Below are 15830 nucleotides of genomic sequence, written 5' to 3'. Positions count from 1 at the left end.
TTTTTCGAATGTGTTTGACTTTTCACTGTTTGTAGCCTATACTGTAACTCCGCTTGTCTGTGTTTGCGCCACTTGCATCATTAAGCCACAGGGTGGCGACAAGTGACTGTCTTTTTGAGTGAGCAATTGAACCATTAATTAAATTAACAGATTAGTCCAAAAACATTGATTAATTTAGGAAAGAAAAGTAGCTGAAACTGGAACTGATTCTCATGTTGAAGAATCTGAATTGACTGAATTGACAGCGAGTGATAAAAATGGTATCAATAATCATTTGATACTTGGTTAAATACTTGTACTTCTAACAAAGGTTGACAGCGAACTCCACACCACATATAATACTTTGAACTGACATGGGGTAAGCACTCCTTGAGGGTCTGGTACCACCTATTTCAAAATGTAAATATTTGTAAAATGTAAATTCAGTTTTGGATAGGACAACCCCATGGCTGGAAAAAAAACATTAACGTATACCCTCACTTCTGTGTTCTCTCCCGAATGCAGCGGTCAAGAGGCAAGACAACATTAGGAAATTCTGTTCATGAAAACATAACACAGACTTAAATAAGAGAGTAGTTTAATAAATTTAAAAAAAAAAAACAGTAAACAATATTGTTTTATTTTGGTCCCACTTTATATTAAGTGGCTTTAAGTACTATGTAACTACATTGAAATTAATAATGATACAATGGACTTATTGTGTAAATACTTGTTTTTACATTGTACTTATATTTTAAAATTCCAACATGTAATTACAGCTATAATTAATTTATGTAATTACATTTGTAATTACACAGTTGACCCTCCCCTCACACCTTAACCTACCCTTAAACCAACCCATACCACCACACCTGTCCCTAACCTTACCCATATCACACCTCAATAGCAGCAAAAGTGTTTTAAAATACAACAGGAACACAATATTACATTGTACTTATTGTTCAATGTAAGTACATAGTACTTAAAGCCACTTAATATAAAGTGGGACCTTTATTTTAACTAGGCCTACTTTGTGGGTGTAGCAAGGATTTAGACTTATTGTTATCCAATTCTACCTAGTAAACTATTGTAGCCATATAATGATCATTCATAATGACTAAATCTAAGGTAGCCAACCCTGGTCCTCGAGAGCCTCACTCCTGCTATTTCCAAACTATCCCTGTCCTACTGCTGAGTGCTGACTATTAACGGATTAGGTGTGTTTTCAGAAGCTGCAAGGGCAGGAATAGTTGGAAAACAAGCAGGGTAGTGGCTCTCGGGGACCAGGGTTGGCTACACCTGGTCTGCGCATATTTTAAATTGTGTAATAAGACTGCAGTTCAAATGTTCACTTAACAGTGTAATAATGACTTAGATACTATGAAATTAACTGGCTGTACTTTAGCTTTTTCTTGAGCAATGACAGACATAGGCTCTATATTTGTATTCAATGTAAATTGTGTAAAAATATAAGATGCAAATAGCAAAGTTCTCACATACAATGGGGTGTCCTCTGGGACTGGGATGATAATGCAGAATTTGGAACTGGTGACTATAGACATTAAAAACAAATGGGTGAAAAATATTTTAAGTAAGTAAAGACACCTTAATCAATAAACACCATTACAAAACAAACAAACAAAACTTTGTGAAGGAAATAAAACAAGAAAAATGCCATGCCTCTTTCGGTTCTGCCAGATGGCCTGGAGAAGGATTCCTGAATTCTACGTCTGACAGATGGCTGTTCGTTATGTCACCCTAAAGGACAAATTGAAAAATAAAATTCACAAAAGTGATCACAAAATTGGTAATCTTTAGAGTATGGTTAGAGACTTGGAACAGAGCAAAACTGGAAAACTGCCTTATAGAGAGTACATTAACTGTCTTGTGACAATAATACACTCACATTACATTCCAAATATTATCAATAACATAAGATTTATTATTTGCATACAGACAGTATTTATAATCAAATGTACAAAAATGTACAGTCAATACTTTACATTTAAAGCTGAGGCCATGGTTGAGGAATCAGTCTCCATCCAGATGTGTGCCTATTTTCATTGTGCATTACCTCACCTGCACAAAAAGTTAATTTTATTATAGTGTAAGATATAAACACAGTCAATCACAGAGCCGTTTTGGGATATTATGTTATGCAAAACACAACCTGACATGGACCTGAAATATGAAATATCCTTAATGGTCCGAACTAATAAAGGGTCCGTGCAGGAGTAGCGCAAGATTCGTTCCGTACCTCGTAAAAACTACTTGGGGCATTTAAATTATTTACTGCAATATCAGCCAAAGTGTAAGCATAATTGCTTTTTCATATTTCATAAGGATTTCATAGCGGGTCACGACGGACTATAAATGCACGTGTAAAGGACGTCACCTACTGGACGTCAACTTACAACTGATCCACAACATGAATAATATGCAGTGGCTTTGCAATCACTTGACTACACTGGGCATTTTTTGATTATAATTTACATTGTATACAAATCGTGTATTTCATAAAGATAATTACGGATATTTTTTTCTGTCTGGCTAGACTAGACGTGCAAAAGACGCCAGTGGACGTATATTCACAGCCAGACTAGACGTGTAAAGGACGCCATTGGACGTCTTCACAACCTCTTAAAAACTACTTCGGCAATTACATTAATTATTGCGGTATAAACCATGCAAGGATTAAGCGCAGCTTTTGCATATTTAACAAGGATTTCATAGAGGGTCATGATGGACTATAAATACATGTGTAAAAGACGTCGCGAAGTGACGTCCTTTCACCCGATACACTGTATATAACTACACGTACCTAAAAGTTAAAATAACTATTATGCATGTAACTGTAGACATGTACAAATGTATCTGAATGCATTTTTAGGAAATTTTCTGTGTTACATATTTTTACCGATTTATGACGTCCTGGCCGCAACTATTTTTGGCCAGGGACACGACGTCGCCGTCGGACCAATGTTTGCTGGGATGTATATCCAATCCCGTTGGAAACTATATACTGCATTTACTTTCAGTCTCACTCCAATAAACATTCTCTCATGCAGTCTAAGGGGCCGTTCACATATCGCGCCTAAAAACGTGTAGAAAACGCTAGGCGCACGCGTTCTCCTTTTTCCAAAGAAGCGCCAGGGCGGTTGCACTCCGGAGGCGTCTGTCGTTGCTAAGCAACCATCAGCTGCGCTCTCCATTACATGAAGGAAATTTCAGCAATAGATTTCCACCACCGAAAAACCTTTGCTGTAACTCTGTTACAAGATTTATTTACTCAGAAAAGTAAAAAAAACGCCGCAGTGTTTGGGTGCACCCCATACTACAAAAACGCAAGAACCATGGGGAATTTCACCAGCTGATTCAGGAACTCCGCCTGGACAATGGGAGGTTCAAAGCCTATTTCAGAGTGGACAAGGACCAGTTTGATTATATTTTAAGAAGAGGTAACAAAAATGGCGAGGAAGCTGATTGGTTGACGTGACACGTGACCTACGGTGCGCTTGCGGCATTCTGAAAAGTTGAGATGTTTTTATCTCGATGCGGCGCGGACGCGCCTGGAAAAAACGAACGCGTCGCACCGCGACCGCGTCGCTTCCATTATGAGCGCGCATACCGCGCGCCTACATTTGAAATAACGAACTTGAGCGCGCAAAAGACGCGATATGTGAACCGGCCCTAACTTATCACAAAGTCTCCTAAAGTCTCTCTCTCTCCCACATCTTCAAAACATTATAATTCACAAAATGCAATGATTACAAACGATTATGTATGTATACAAAAAGAGATGAAACAGATACATAATACTTCTGATTATGAATATTAATAAAAAGTAATAATAGTACTAAAACAACATTAAAATTAGAGATTTTCAATCTTCAGTCCCTCCTCTGGAACTACGACAGTGAGTTCCACACTATTACTCCACCAGTGAAAACTATCACTCCACTATCACTCCACCTAATGAAGATCTTATCCCTTGCACGCTTTACGATTAATGCGGCTAAGGTTTACACTCAGGGTACATTGCAGCATGTTTTCTATGTACAATGTTCTCAATACAATTCATAATCCCATTGTGGAAAATGACAGGTTCAACTTGGGTGGAAGGAAGAAGACAGGGGTCGGCTTTAACTGGGACCGGCAGATTTTATTAAATCAAACAAAAATAACAAAGGTGCGCACAGCAGCACGTTCACCGTGCCGTCGCAGCAATACAGCAATAAATACACTCTCTGCAAAAAGATCACAGCCCAACGGTCTCTCTTTCCTCACGTCCGCATTTGCCAGTCCTAGTCCAGTCTCTCTCAATCTCTTCTCCTTCCGTGCCGGCTTATATGCAGTCTCTCCACGCCAATTACTGCAATCAGACACAGGTGTTCATCATCTGCACTTGACCCACTTACTCACCGCGCAGCTCTGTCCTCTCTCTCCCACTACAGACTTCGTTGATCTACGCCTCCCTCGCCACATACCCCCACTGCCCGACTCAGACCGGGGAGCCAACCGGGGCCAGAGCGAGAGATTGGGTTTTTACAATCGCCACTGGCCTGAGATCCTCCTCTCCGCTCACCACCGTCGTCAGCATCACTGATTCCACCTCCGACCTTTTTTTAGCAGGTTTAGGTGATAAATTGGATGTGCCCCCTCCCTCCCACTGTACGAATTACCTCATAGTTGAGATCCCTAATTCGCTGTGTGACCTCGAAGGGCCCTTGCCATTTGGCGAGCAATTTTGAACTAGACATGGGGAGTAATACAAGAACTTTATCTCCCGGTGTAAATTGATAGAGTTTAGCTCCCCTGTTGTAGAGCCGACTTTGTTTGTCCTGGACCTGTAACAAATTGACAGCCACCCCAAAATGTGGAGTTCCCTATCGAGGGAACTCAAACTGCGTCCAAGTGACACTTTGGGGGAACGCCCCTCAGCGTAGCGTCTCTGAAGCATGAATGAAACTAAGCCAATCTCCGATTGGATCAACGTGATGACGTGATGTGTGACGACACATAGGCGGAAGCATATATAAGGAACCGGCACACACAACATGTCAGCTTTCTGTTCTTCAGCTAAGCGCTCTCTGTGACTGTCAGTCTTATTTATTGTTTGTCTGTCTAAGCAAGTATATCTCCCTAAAATCTGAATAATGGCGAGTGTGAATTTCAGGCGGTGTGTGCACCCTTGCCCTCGCTACATCACGGGCGGGGACACACACCAACTGTGTACACATTGTCTGGGAATGCAGCACGCGCAGGCAGCTCTCGAGGGAGCTGCTTGCGAGCATTGTGAGGCTTTACCGCTCCGCGTGCTGCGTTCCCGGCTGGCCCTTTTCAATGAAGAGGGTCAGCCTCGTGAGCCCTGTGGTGCGGGACCCGCGTCCGCCGAGGCGGCGCGGCGACGCTCTTCATGGGGCTCGCAAATGGATCTGTCTGGGGATCCCGAGGCTGCTGAGGCACCTTCTCGGGATTCATCGGACAGTTCCGATGCCCTCGAGCCTCGCGCAGAAGCCCGCTCGGCGGCTTCTTCTGCGCGAGTCGAGGATCCGATGCTTGAGCTGTCTGCTTCCGATGAGGTGGACGTGCTCAGCATCGAAGGGGGCAGGAACTTCGGGGATGACTCGCCACCCCGTGTCCCCGCATATGAGGAGCTGGTAGAGGTTGTTTCCCGTGCAGTGGCTCATTTAAAGATCGATTGGCCACAAGAAAAGCAGGAAGTGCAAGTTAAAAGCAAATTAGATGAGCGCTTCCTGCAGCACAGGGAACAACCTCATCATCGGGGCTTACCGTTTTTTCCCGATTTGCATACTGAGGTGTGTAAATCGTGGAAGAAACCCCATTCTTCTCGTGTTTCCAATCCCACTATATTAAAATATAGTAATATCATGGGGGCACGAGAGAATGGTTATGGGATGATGCCGCGGGTTGAACAGCCTTTGGCTAATTATTTATCACCTGAGTCGGCATCATCCTTTAAAGCCCCGGTGCTGCCCACCAAGCCATGCAGAGAAACATCTTCTCTGGTGGGCAGGGCATATATGGCTGCGGGTCGGGCTGGTGCGAGTCTTCACACCATGGCGCTTCTCCAAGCGTACCAGGCCGACCTTCTTAAGGATATTGATGAGGGCGAGGGACCAACTCCGGAGGATGTGGCGGAGTTGAGGAAGGTCGCTGATTTGTCTCTCCGAGTCACCAAAGAGACGGCCCGCGCTGTCGGTCGCTCCATGGCGGCAATGGTGGTCTCGGAGAGACATTTATGGTTAAATCTGACGGGCATCAGGGAGAAAGACAGGGCTTTCCTCCTTGATGCCCCAATTTCGCCTTCTGGCCTGTTCGGCGACGCTGTAAATACCGTTGTCGACAGGTTTCAGGAGGCGAAAAATCAATCAGCGGCCTTCAAACAATTTCTCCCTCGCCGCTCAGTATCCAGGAAGTCTGCCCCCAGTGGGCAGTCGCAGCCTCAGCCAGGTACCAGCTCCTCCACCTACAGGCAGGTTCAGAGAGAGAGTGTCGCGTCTAGAGCCCCCCCTCAAGGAGCTTGGGGGCGTAGACGGCGCTCTCAATCTAAGCCGCAAGCCAAGCAGGGCGACCTGAGGGCCGTCCTGCAGGCTAAGAAAACATCTAAGAGGTCCTAGCAGTGCTAGGATCTCTGCGGGCGGCCCCACCCGTGATGGAGCGACTGAGGTCGTCTCCCTCGCGGAGCCCGCAGGAAATCGATGTTGTTCTCCCGCCGTCAAGTACGTTTCGGGACGCATCGGTTTCCAGCGATCGCAAGCTGCTTGGTCCGCCCCACGAGCCTGCGGACGGGCAGCGATTGCGTTCGCCCATCGAGAATCGTTTTCGGTCCAGTCCTGCCGGAGATCCGTTTCAGGCGGTCGAGAACGAATCCCGATTAATACTCGAAACCAGGCTCGAGAGCCTGGTTCCCTTGGCGAAATATTTCGATGCATGGAAAAATCTAGCGAATATTTCCCCGTGGGCGCTGCGCACAATACAATACGGGTACAGGCTGCAGTTCGGGTTCCACCCACCCAGATTCAACGGGGTGGTCTGGACTGTAGTCAACCCGACGCAGGGTCGGGTATTGGAACAGGAAGTAAACTCCCTGCTGGCAAAGGGGGCCATAGAGCATATTCCTCCACTAGACAGGGAGTCCGGGTTTTACAGCCGCTACTTTATAGTTCCCAAAAAAGATGGGGGGTTGCGTCCGATCATAGATCTCAGATATCTGAACCGCTCACTATTCCCATGATCGTGAGTCAGATCCAATCCGAGGATTGGTTCGTCACGATAGATCTGAAGGACGCATACTTTCATATATCCATCCTTTCATCCCACAGGAAGTTCCTGAGGTTCGCTTTCGGGGGCGAAGCGTACCAATATCGGGTTCTTCCATTCGGCCTAGCTCTCTCTCCCCGCACATTCACCAAATGTATGGATGTAGCTCTAGCACCTCTGAGGCTCCAGGGCATCAGGGTGCTCAACTATATAGACGACTGGCTGATTCTGGCCCAGTCTCGAGAGCTGGCGGTTCAGCATCGAGATGATGTTCTTGCCCACATCCAGGAACTGGGGTTGAGACTAAACACGAAGAAGAGCGTGTTGATACCAGCCCAAAGGACTACGTTCCTGGGAGTGGTATGGGATTCGGTCGTAATGCGGGCACGATTGTCGCCTGCGCGAGTCGAGTCCATTCTGGCCACAGTGGCTGGGATAAAGCTAGGCCAAGCCGTCACTGTCAAGCATTTCCAGAGAGTGCTGGGACTCATGGCAGCAGCGTCCAACATCATTCCATTTGGCCTGCTGCACATGAGGGCCCTCCAGTGGTGGTTAAAAACCAAGGGGTTCTCCCCGAGGGGAAACCCGTTCCGCACAATCAGAGTTACGCGCAGATGCCTTCGTTCTCTGGTTATGTGGAAGAAAGCTTGGTTCTTGTCCCAAGGTCCAGTGTTGGGAGCGCCATGTCGCCGGAAAACCGTTTCGACAGACGCTTCCCTCACGGGCTGGGGCGCGGTCATGGACGGCCGCTTCACGACAGGCCTATGGCGGGACCATCATTCCTCCTGGCACATAAACTGCCTGGAAATGTTGGCGGTCTCCCGGGCTCTGAGGAGCTTCCTGCCGGACCTCAGAGGTCATCACGTCCTCGTGAGGTCAGACAGCATGTCAGTGGTGGCCTATATAAACCATCAGGGGGGCCTGAGGTCTCACCCTCTATGCAGACTGGCGCATCAGATCCTCCTGTGGTCCCAGGGGAAACTGTTGTCTCTGAGAGCAACATACATCCCGGGAAGTCTAAATCAGGGAGCAGACGTCCTGTCGAGACAGGGGCTGAGGCCCGGGGATTGGAGACTTCACCCCGAGGTGGTGGAGTCGATATGTCAGAGGTTCGGTCCTGTGGAAGTGGACCTGTTTGCGTCTCGAGAGACGACCCACTGTCCGCTGTGGTTTTCCCTCACCCCTCCAGCCCCACTGGGGCTGGATGCTATGGTGCAGACGTGGCCGAGGCTGCGTCTGTATGCATTTCCCCCGATCGCTCTGCTCCCGGGAGTTCTGGAAAGGGTCCGTCACGACGGGATCAGTCTATTGTTGGTAGCCCCGTTGTGGCCGGCCCGAGTATGGTTCTCGGACATAATATTGCTCCTAGACGGCCCTCCGTGGGAGATTCCCCTCAGGAGGGACCTGCTGACACAGGCGGGGGGCTCAATATTTCACCCTCGGCCGGAGTTATGGAAACTGTGGGTCTGGCCCCTGAGGGGGCACAGTACCTAGAGGCCGGCCTGTCAGCTGGAGTAGTGGAGACCATACTCAGCTCTAGAGCTCCCTCCACGAGGAAACTGTATGGTTTAAAGTGGAATGTGTTTATTGATTGGTGTAGGAGGCGTGAGGTTGACCCAGTTAACTGCCCAGTGGCTTCAGTGCTGGAGTTCCTCCAAGATCGCTTCTCCTCTGGTCTTACCCCGTCCACGCTCAAGGTGTACGTGGCTGCCATTGCGGCTTTCCAGGCTCCGTTGGGTGATGGGTCTCTGGGGAGACACCAATTGATCGTACGTTTCCTCCGTGGAGCTTGGAGGATGAGACCTGCGGCTCGTACCAGGGTTCCCTCTTGGGACCTGGCAGTAGTTCTAGAAGGATTGGCTGAGGCCCCCTTCGAGCCACTGGAGTCGGCTGAGGCCAAGAACCTAATGCTGAAGGTCGCTTTTCTGTTGGCCATCACTTCTCTGAGGAGGGTGGGAGATCTTCAGGCGCTCTCCATATCTAACGAGTGCCTGGAGTTTGCTCCAGGCAACATTAAGGCCATCCTTCACCCTAGGCCTGGCTATCTGCCTAAGGTGCCATCTAATGTGGCACGGCCTACGGTTCTGCAGGCATTTCATCCCCCACCTCACCTGACGGCAGATGAGGAGAGACTTCATAGGCTCTGCCCTGTCAGAGCACTAGGGATATATATTCAGAGGTCCTCTTCATGGCGGAAGGCGGACCAGTTGCTGGTATGTTTCGGGTCGCCCAAAAAGGGGTTTCCGGCCTCAAAACAAGCCATCAGCAACTGGATTGTCAATGCGATTTCCACAGCTTATCAGGTGCGCGGTATGCCTTCACCTTTGGCTGTGAGGGCCCATTCCACTAGAGGCATAGCATCCTCTAGGGCCCTTCTCGCAGGGGCCCCCATCCAGGAAGTCTGCGATGCAGCTGGATGGGCTACCCCACATACCTTCATTAGGTTTTACAGCTTAGACATTCCGTCGACACCCGGCTCTCTTGTGCTCGCGTCCTGAGTGTGCCTGTGAGCAGCTTCACACCAGGACAGGCAGGGCGCGTTGTGGCGTAGTGGGTACTCGTTCCCCCAAAGTGTCACTTGGACGCAGTTTGAGTTCCCTCGATAGGGAACGTCCTCAGGTTACGACTGTAACCCTTCTTCCCTGAGAAGGGAACGAGAACTGCGTCTCGTGGCCACGCCTTCCCCTGCCTGGGAGCGCTTGCTTCATCACAGAAGCTGACATGTTGTGTGTGCCGGTTCCTTATATATGCTTCCGCCTATGTGTCGTCACACATCACGTCATCACGTTGATCCAATCGGAGATTGGCTTAGTTTCATTCATGCTTCAGAGACGCTACGCTGAGGGGCGTTCCCCCAAAGTGTCACTTGGACGCAGTTCTCGTTCCCTTCTCAGGGAACAAGGGTTACAGTCGTAACCCGAGGACGTTTTCACGAACTGCTCCAGTACCACCTTGTCAATGACTCCCTCGACGTCACTTCCGTCAGCCATTTGCGGCAGGAGTCCCGGAGCTGTTGTGCCATCATGAAAGGTCGGCAGAACTCGTCAGTTCAACTCAACAGAACAGTCGATGCTGACATGCCATGACCACCGGCACCATCTTTTTTAAAATGTCCCCCAGAAAAGTTTATCTAAGTTTTCTTATCTAAGTTTCCAGTTATCCCAGTTTTCCCTGATCCCCTCTGTCTGTCTGTTTCTCTCTCCATTCCTCCAGCCTTGGGTGTACCCAGCAGTGCAGTGTTGCTGTTTGAGCTGGAACTACTACAGCTACAGAAGGGTGTTCCTGAGGGCTTTTTGTTCATCTGGCTTCAGAAGAGTCCTGAGCCACTGTTTCCTGTCATCGATATGAACCAAGACCAGGAGGTACCACTGGAGGAGGTATTTGTTTTATTTATTTTTTGCTGTCTGGCTAATTAATGTTAAACCATTTATTTCTAGGTATATAGAACTGAGTTGCCCATGGACTGATACCCCATATAGCCCCCCCCCCCCCCTCAAACAGAGGTTGTATTAAAGGAATAGTTCACCCAAAAAATTAAATTGTAGGAAGCACATGATTTACTCATCCTGAAGTCATCCTAGGAGTTCTGACATTCTTCTTTCAGACAAATACAATCAGAGTTATATTAACCCTCTCGGGTCTGAGGTGTTTGCTGGGTCCTGGAGGTGTTCTGACATGCTCTGACATTTGTGTTTTTTTCTGATACTTGTGACATTTTCATGGCTAAAGTCTGATTACACTAGCCTGGATGCCAGCCCGAACCCCGACCAAAAAGTAGCTGACTTACTGCGTTGCTCTGATTGGTTGTAGGTTTACCGACTATCCAATTGAGTGCAGGGTTGTTGTTTTTTCCTGGTTTGGTTAAGACACGCCTCATAATCAAAGCCCTACAGAGGAGTTTCAGACTCATATTCTGACTAGAATATGAGTATGACGAAGTCAGGCTATGATTACATTGTATTCAGCACAAACTCTGCTACAATAATATGTCAGCAGAATGTATGTAAAAGTTTTTAGTTTTGAGATAATGACGTTTATGCGTTGTTTGTGAAAAAACTAAAAAAACATTGTCACTGAAATAAGGTCATGAAACCCATACTAATTATTTATTCACAAGACTTTTGAATTGTATCACATAGCCTAGAATATTTGCTTCAAAACTATGTGAAAATCATCCTGACTACTTATTCAGATAAGACAATATTGATTTTAAAGTTAAGACATTTTTTGTGTAAGATTGTCACAGTACGTGTAATCAAAAAGGTGTGAGGACTCAAGTGCTGGAGAAAATATTAATTTATTGCCAAAACAAAACAAACACAAAGCAAAAACCCACAAAGGAGAAAAACACAATGAATAAAAATAAACCAATAACAGAACCTGAACAGAGGGTCACAGGGAATGGGAGACATTAGACAATGTACCGACACAGACTGCCAACAAGAGGAGACTTAAGTAGGGAACTAATCAGGAGGGAACAGGTGAATGAACTCAAACCATAATCAGGTAACGAGGGGGAGGGATCAGACAATGACACGAGCACATGGCCCAAAATAACAAAACACCCATGTGCAACACAATACAGGACAGGACATTACCCCCTCCCTACGGAGCGGCTACCTCTCGGGTGGCCAGGGCGGTGAAGACCTCTCGGGTGGCCAGGACGGTGAAGACCCCTCTGGTGGCCAGGGCGGTGAAGACCCCTCGGGTGGCCAGGGTGGTGAAGACCCCTCAGGTGGCCAGGGCGGTGAAGACCCCTCGGGTGGCCAGGGCGGAGATGCATCATGGGGACCAGACACCGGCTCGGAAACAGACACCGGCTGGGGAACAGGCATTGGCTCTGCCTCCGGCTCTGGAACAGGCACTGGCTCTGCCTCCGGCTCTGGAACAGGCACTGGCACTGCCTCCGGCTCTGGAATAGCAGCCACCGGCTCAGGAACAGCCACTAAAACAGAAATGGTCACAAGGACAGACAAACACAGAAACAAACACTGGGTCTGGAACAGGCACTGGTTCTGCCTCCGGCTCTGGAGCAGGCATTGGCTCTGGCTCTGGCTCTGGAACAGGCACTGGCTCCGGTTCTGGAACAGGCACTGGGTTCAGCTCTGAAACACTGGACACCGGCCTCTCCAATATCCGAGCCAGCCGCTCCAGATAGTCCCAGCTCAGGAAGACAGACGGGATGTGAACAGTCTCTGACTGAGCAGACGGGACGTGAACAGTCTCTGGCTGGGTAGACGTGACGTGAACAGTCTCTCGCTGGGCAGACGGGACGTGACCGGTCTCTTGCTGGGCTGACGAGACGTGAACAGTCTCTCGCTGGGCTGACGGGTTGTGAACACTCTCTCGCTGGGCAGACGGGACGTGAACAGTCTCTCGCTGGGCAGACGGGACGTGTCTCCTCCTTCTACGGACCACCGGACTTGGAACCACCGGAACAGGGACCACCAGACTTGTGGCGGCGTTGGCATGGTCAGGCTCCGATACATCCCACTGACTCCGATGCTCAAGGTATCTGATAAAACCCCAAAAGTCCAAGACTTCCAGACCCTTCACTTCCCACCCCGGCAATGGGTAATCAAGACAGATACTAAAAATGCTCTTTAAAGCTGTCTCATTGTAACCCATTCCTCTTGAGAGCGTCCAAAATGAATGAGCTATGCAACCCACCGGCAGGCCCTGCTGACGAAAGCTCATCAAATTTTGGACACGCCCCATCCTCTCCTTCTCCATGGTAGGGGGAAGGATACGGTAGTGATGTTACGTATGACACTGAAGCTTCGATGCGCGTATCACATATGCGATACAATTTGTAGTGAAGCCCCGTATCGGGGTGTGTATTGGTTTTCCCAGAGTCACGTGATCGATGACAAATGAAGCCTCATTTTCTGTCCGATCATGTGCAAGTTTCGCTTTGGGTGTCAGAAGGCTCGAACTCCAGATCTCATTTAACGAGTCAACGTTGCCTCAGTCTGGTTGATGGGTGTTTGAGTGCTGGACTTTGAAAGTTAATAGTTAAATATAATTCATTAAATAACCAAAATGTATTTTTCACTACTTAGTCTATTCTTTTTTGTTTTGTCTTTTTGTTTTTGTAAAATCTTTGCACTTTGGTGGATTTGGTAATTTGGTGTTGGTATTTGGTTTCTACAGTTACTAAGCACTATTGCCAAGTGTCATATATTTAAAAACAGATGATCAGACAATGTTATATTCATTGTGTGTGTGTGTACAGAGAGAGAGAGAGAGATAGAGTAGGCCTACATTAAATCTTATTGAGTAATATATGCTTATATTATATTTTATTGCCACACTTTAATGGGAAAATGAATTTATTAAATGAACAAATCAAATACAAACATGTATGGTTTTTATTTGTAGACATAACATTGAAACGCTGTAGTGTGTTGCTTCATCTGCCAGAGCTTCTGGCTGCTTTATTTTAAATAAGCACCAGATGGCGCTGTTCTCGACGCTCTCGAAGCTTTGAATCTTTTCCCGGAACAGTCAGTGGAAAGCCTCATTGCTTCATGAAGCTTCATTTCCCCATCCCTAGGATACAGAACCCCATCTTGCTGGTTCTCTTAGTGATGGAGTCCTTCTCTTTCTCCGCTGAGTCCTCAAGTGGTCGGCACATTCTGTCACAGTACGTGTAATCAAAAAGGTGTGAGGACTCAAGTGCTGGAGAAAATATTAATTTATTGCCAAAACAAAACAAACACAAAGCAAAAACCCACGAAGGGGAAAAACACAATGAATAAAAATAAACCAATAACGGAACCTGAACAGAGGGTCACAGGGAATGGGAGACATTAGACAATGTACCGACACAGACTGCAAACAAGAGGAGACTTAAGAAGTGAACTAATCAGGAGGGAACAGGTGAATGAACTCAAACAATAATCAGGTAACGAGGGGGAGGGATCAGACAATGACACGAGCACATGGCCCAAAATAACAAAACACCCATGTGCAACACAAGACAGGACAGGCATGTGACAAAGATCCTGTTATGCAGGGAGGCGTTAACCATACATTATTTTTGATTGTTTCACGCCTGAGAAAGACAAAGACCCTCCCCTATTGGCCCTAAAAGGTGATATCAAATAATGAGGATTGACTTAAAAAAGAATGGCTTTTAGATTGTTTGGATTTATTTACAACACATAATTCAAAGATTCACAACAAATGACATTTACATTAAGTCATTTAGCTATGGAATGCCAAAGCTGACTTAATTAAAAATAAATAAATACATAAATAAATATGTAAAAAAAAGTACAAAAACATGAGTATTTTTACTTTTATTTCCATATTTATGTATAATTGTATTTTTTCACACATGTATTTATTTATTTATTTATTTATACATTTATTCATTTCCACTTTTATTTATTTCCACATTCATTTATGTATTTATGTTTTTATGTCTACATTTTTTTTTTTTCAAATGTATTTATTCCTACATTTATTTATTTCCACATTTAATTATTTCCACATTTATTTATTCCAACATTTCTTTCTCCGTATGCCAATGAGGGGGCGTGTTTTAACTCAGACTTTTACTTTTAACTTTAACTTTTAACTCAAGCTCAGAGTGGCAGTGGTGAAGCTTTGAGGCCACAGTGACACCTTGTGGTGTGTGACCAAACAAAACGCAAGAGGCAAGGCAATATCACATTTTAAGTCATGTGTATCTCCCTAACTGTAGCCTATGTAGATAGGCTATATAGGGTTAACACACATGAACAGAAGCTGCACTTCAACGGGTCTGATAGCAGATACTTGGACAATGGACATGAAAGCGCATGAAAGTATTCACTATTAATAACAATGTAAATGCGGTGGAGAGGGCTGAGGCTGATAGCTTGCGTTTGGCTTGAGTTTATTGTCGATGAGACTCGCACACCAGCACAGAACGTGGAGAGAAACCAGCGCACATTTTACTGACTCTCAAGTAAGCATATTGATCAATTTGAAACGCGACTCAATACGCGGTTTACATTCCCGTTTCCTCATTTCGTATGCATGACAGGTGACATTTCAAATGCTTAAAACGCAACCCATATAACATAGATGCTGCTCTTAGATATTGATTAGTCACAAGACATCAATTTTGAATTATTCTTAAAGAGCACCTATCATGGATTTTTGAAAATGACTGTTCATGTAGTGTGGACTATAGCTCTAAGGGAATAAAAACATCCTGCAAAGATTTATACCTGAAAGTGCACCGTATATAAAGTTATTGGTAACACTTTACAATAATAGTACATGAATAATCATGTACTAATACCTGAATTAATAGTTACTTCAACATTAACTCATGATTAGTGAATATATGAACTAATAACAAACAAATGAAGAGCAACCCTTAATTACTACAGGAGTCAGACTGATTCATGCATGAATAACAGCAGCCTTAAAGGTGCAATACCTAAGATTTAGATGCCGCTAGAGGGCGCTACATTCAAAACAACAACAACGGCTTTGCTTGATGACGACGTGGAGGAACGCGGAATGATGGGAACTGTTGTTTTCAACTCCACCGTGGATAAATCAGTCAG

The 15830-nt window shown here is 46.1% G+C and overlaps 1 protein-coding gene and 1 long non-coding RNA gene across 5 annotated transcripts in view; one reads left to right on the top strand and one right to left on the bottom strand.

The window, feature by feature from the left end:
* Window positions 1–15830, top strand: part of fkbp10a (FKBP prolyl isomerase 10a) — a 367658-nt gene that overhangs the window by 149840 nt on the left and 201988 nt on the right. For all 4 annotated transcript variants that reach the window (XM_089122621.1, XM_089122620.1, XM_089122623.1 and 1 more), the window contains exon 9: window positions 10477–10640. In XM_089122621.1, coding sequence (XP_088978747.1) covers window positions 10477–10640 — 164 coding nt within the window. The remainder of the gene's footprint in view (window positions 1–10476; window positions 10641–15830) is intronic.
* LOC148970949 (uncharacterized) lies at window positions 166–2227 on the bottom strand. Its single transcript, XR_016147218.1, has 4 exons — window positions 1983–2227; window positions 1660–1737; window positions 1480–1531; window positions 166–535 (listed from the first exon to the last, which is right to left on the bottom strand). It is a non-coding gene; the product is annotated as an uncharacterized LOC148970949 (long non-coding RNA).

Source organism: Pimephales promelas, chromosome 18, assembly GCF_988280905.1.
Source record: "Pimephales promelas chromosome 18, fPimPro1.hap1.1, whole genome shotgun sequence".
In the NCBI taxonomy this organism is placed as follows: domain Eukaryota; kingdom Metazoa; phylum Chordata; class Actinopteri; order Cypriniformes; family Leuciscidae; genus Pimephales; species Pimephales promelas.
This window is presented reverse-complemented; position numbering and strand designations above follow the sequence as displayed.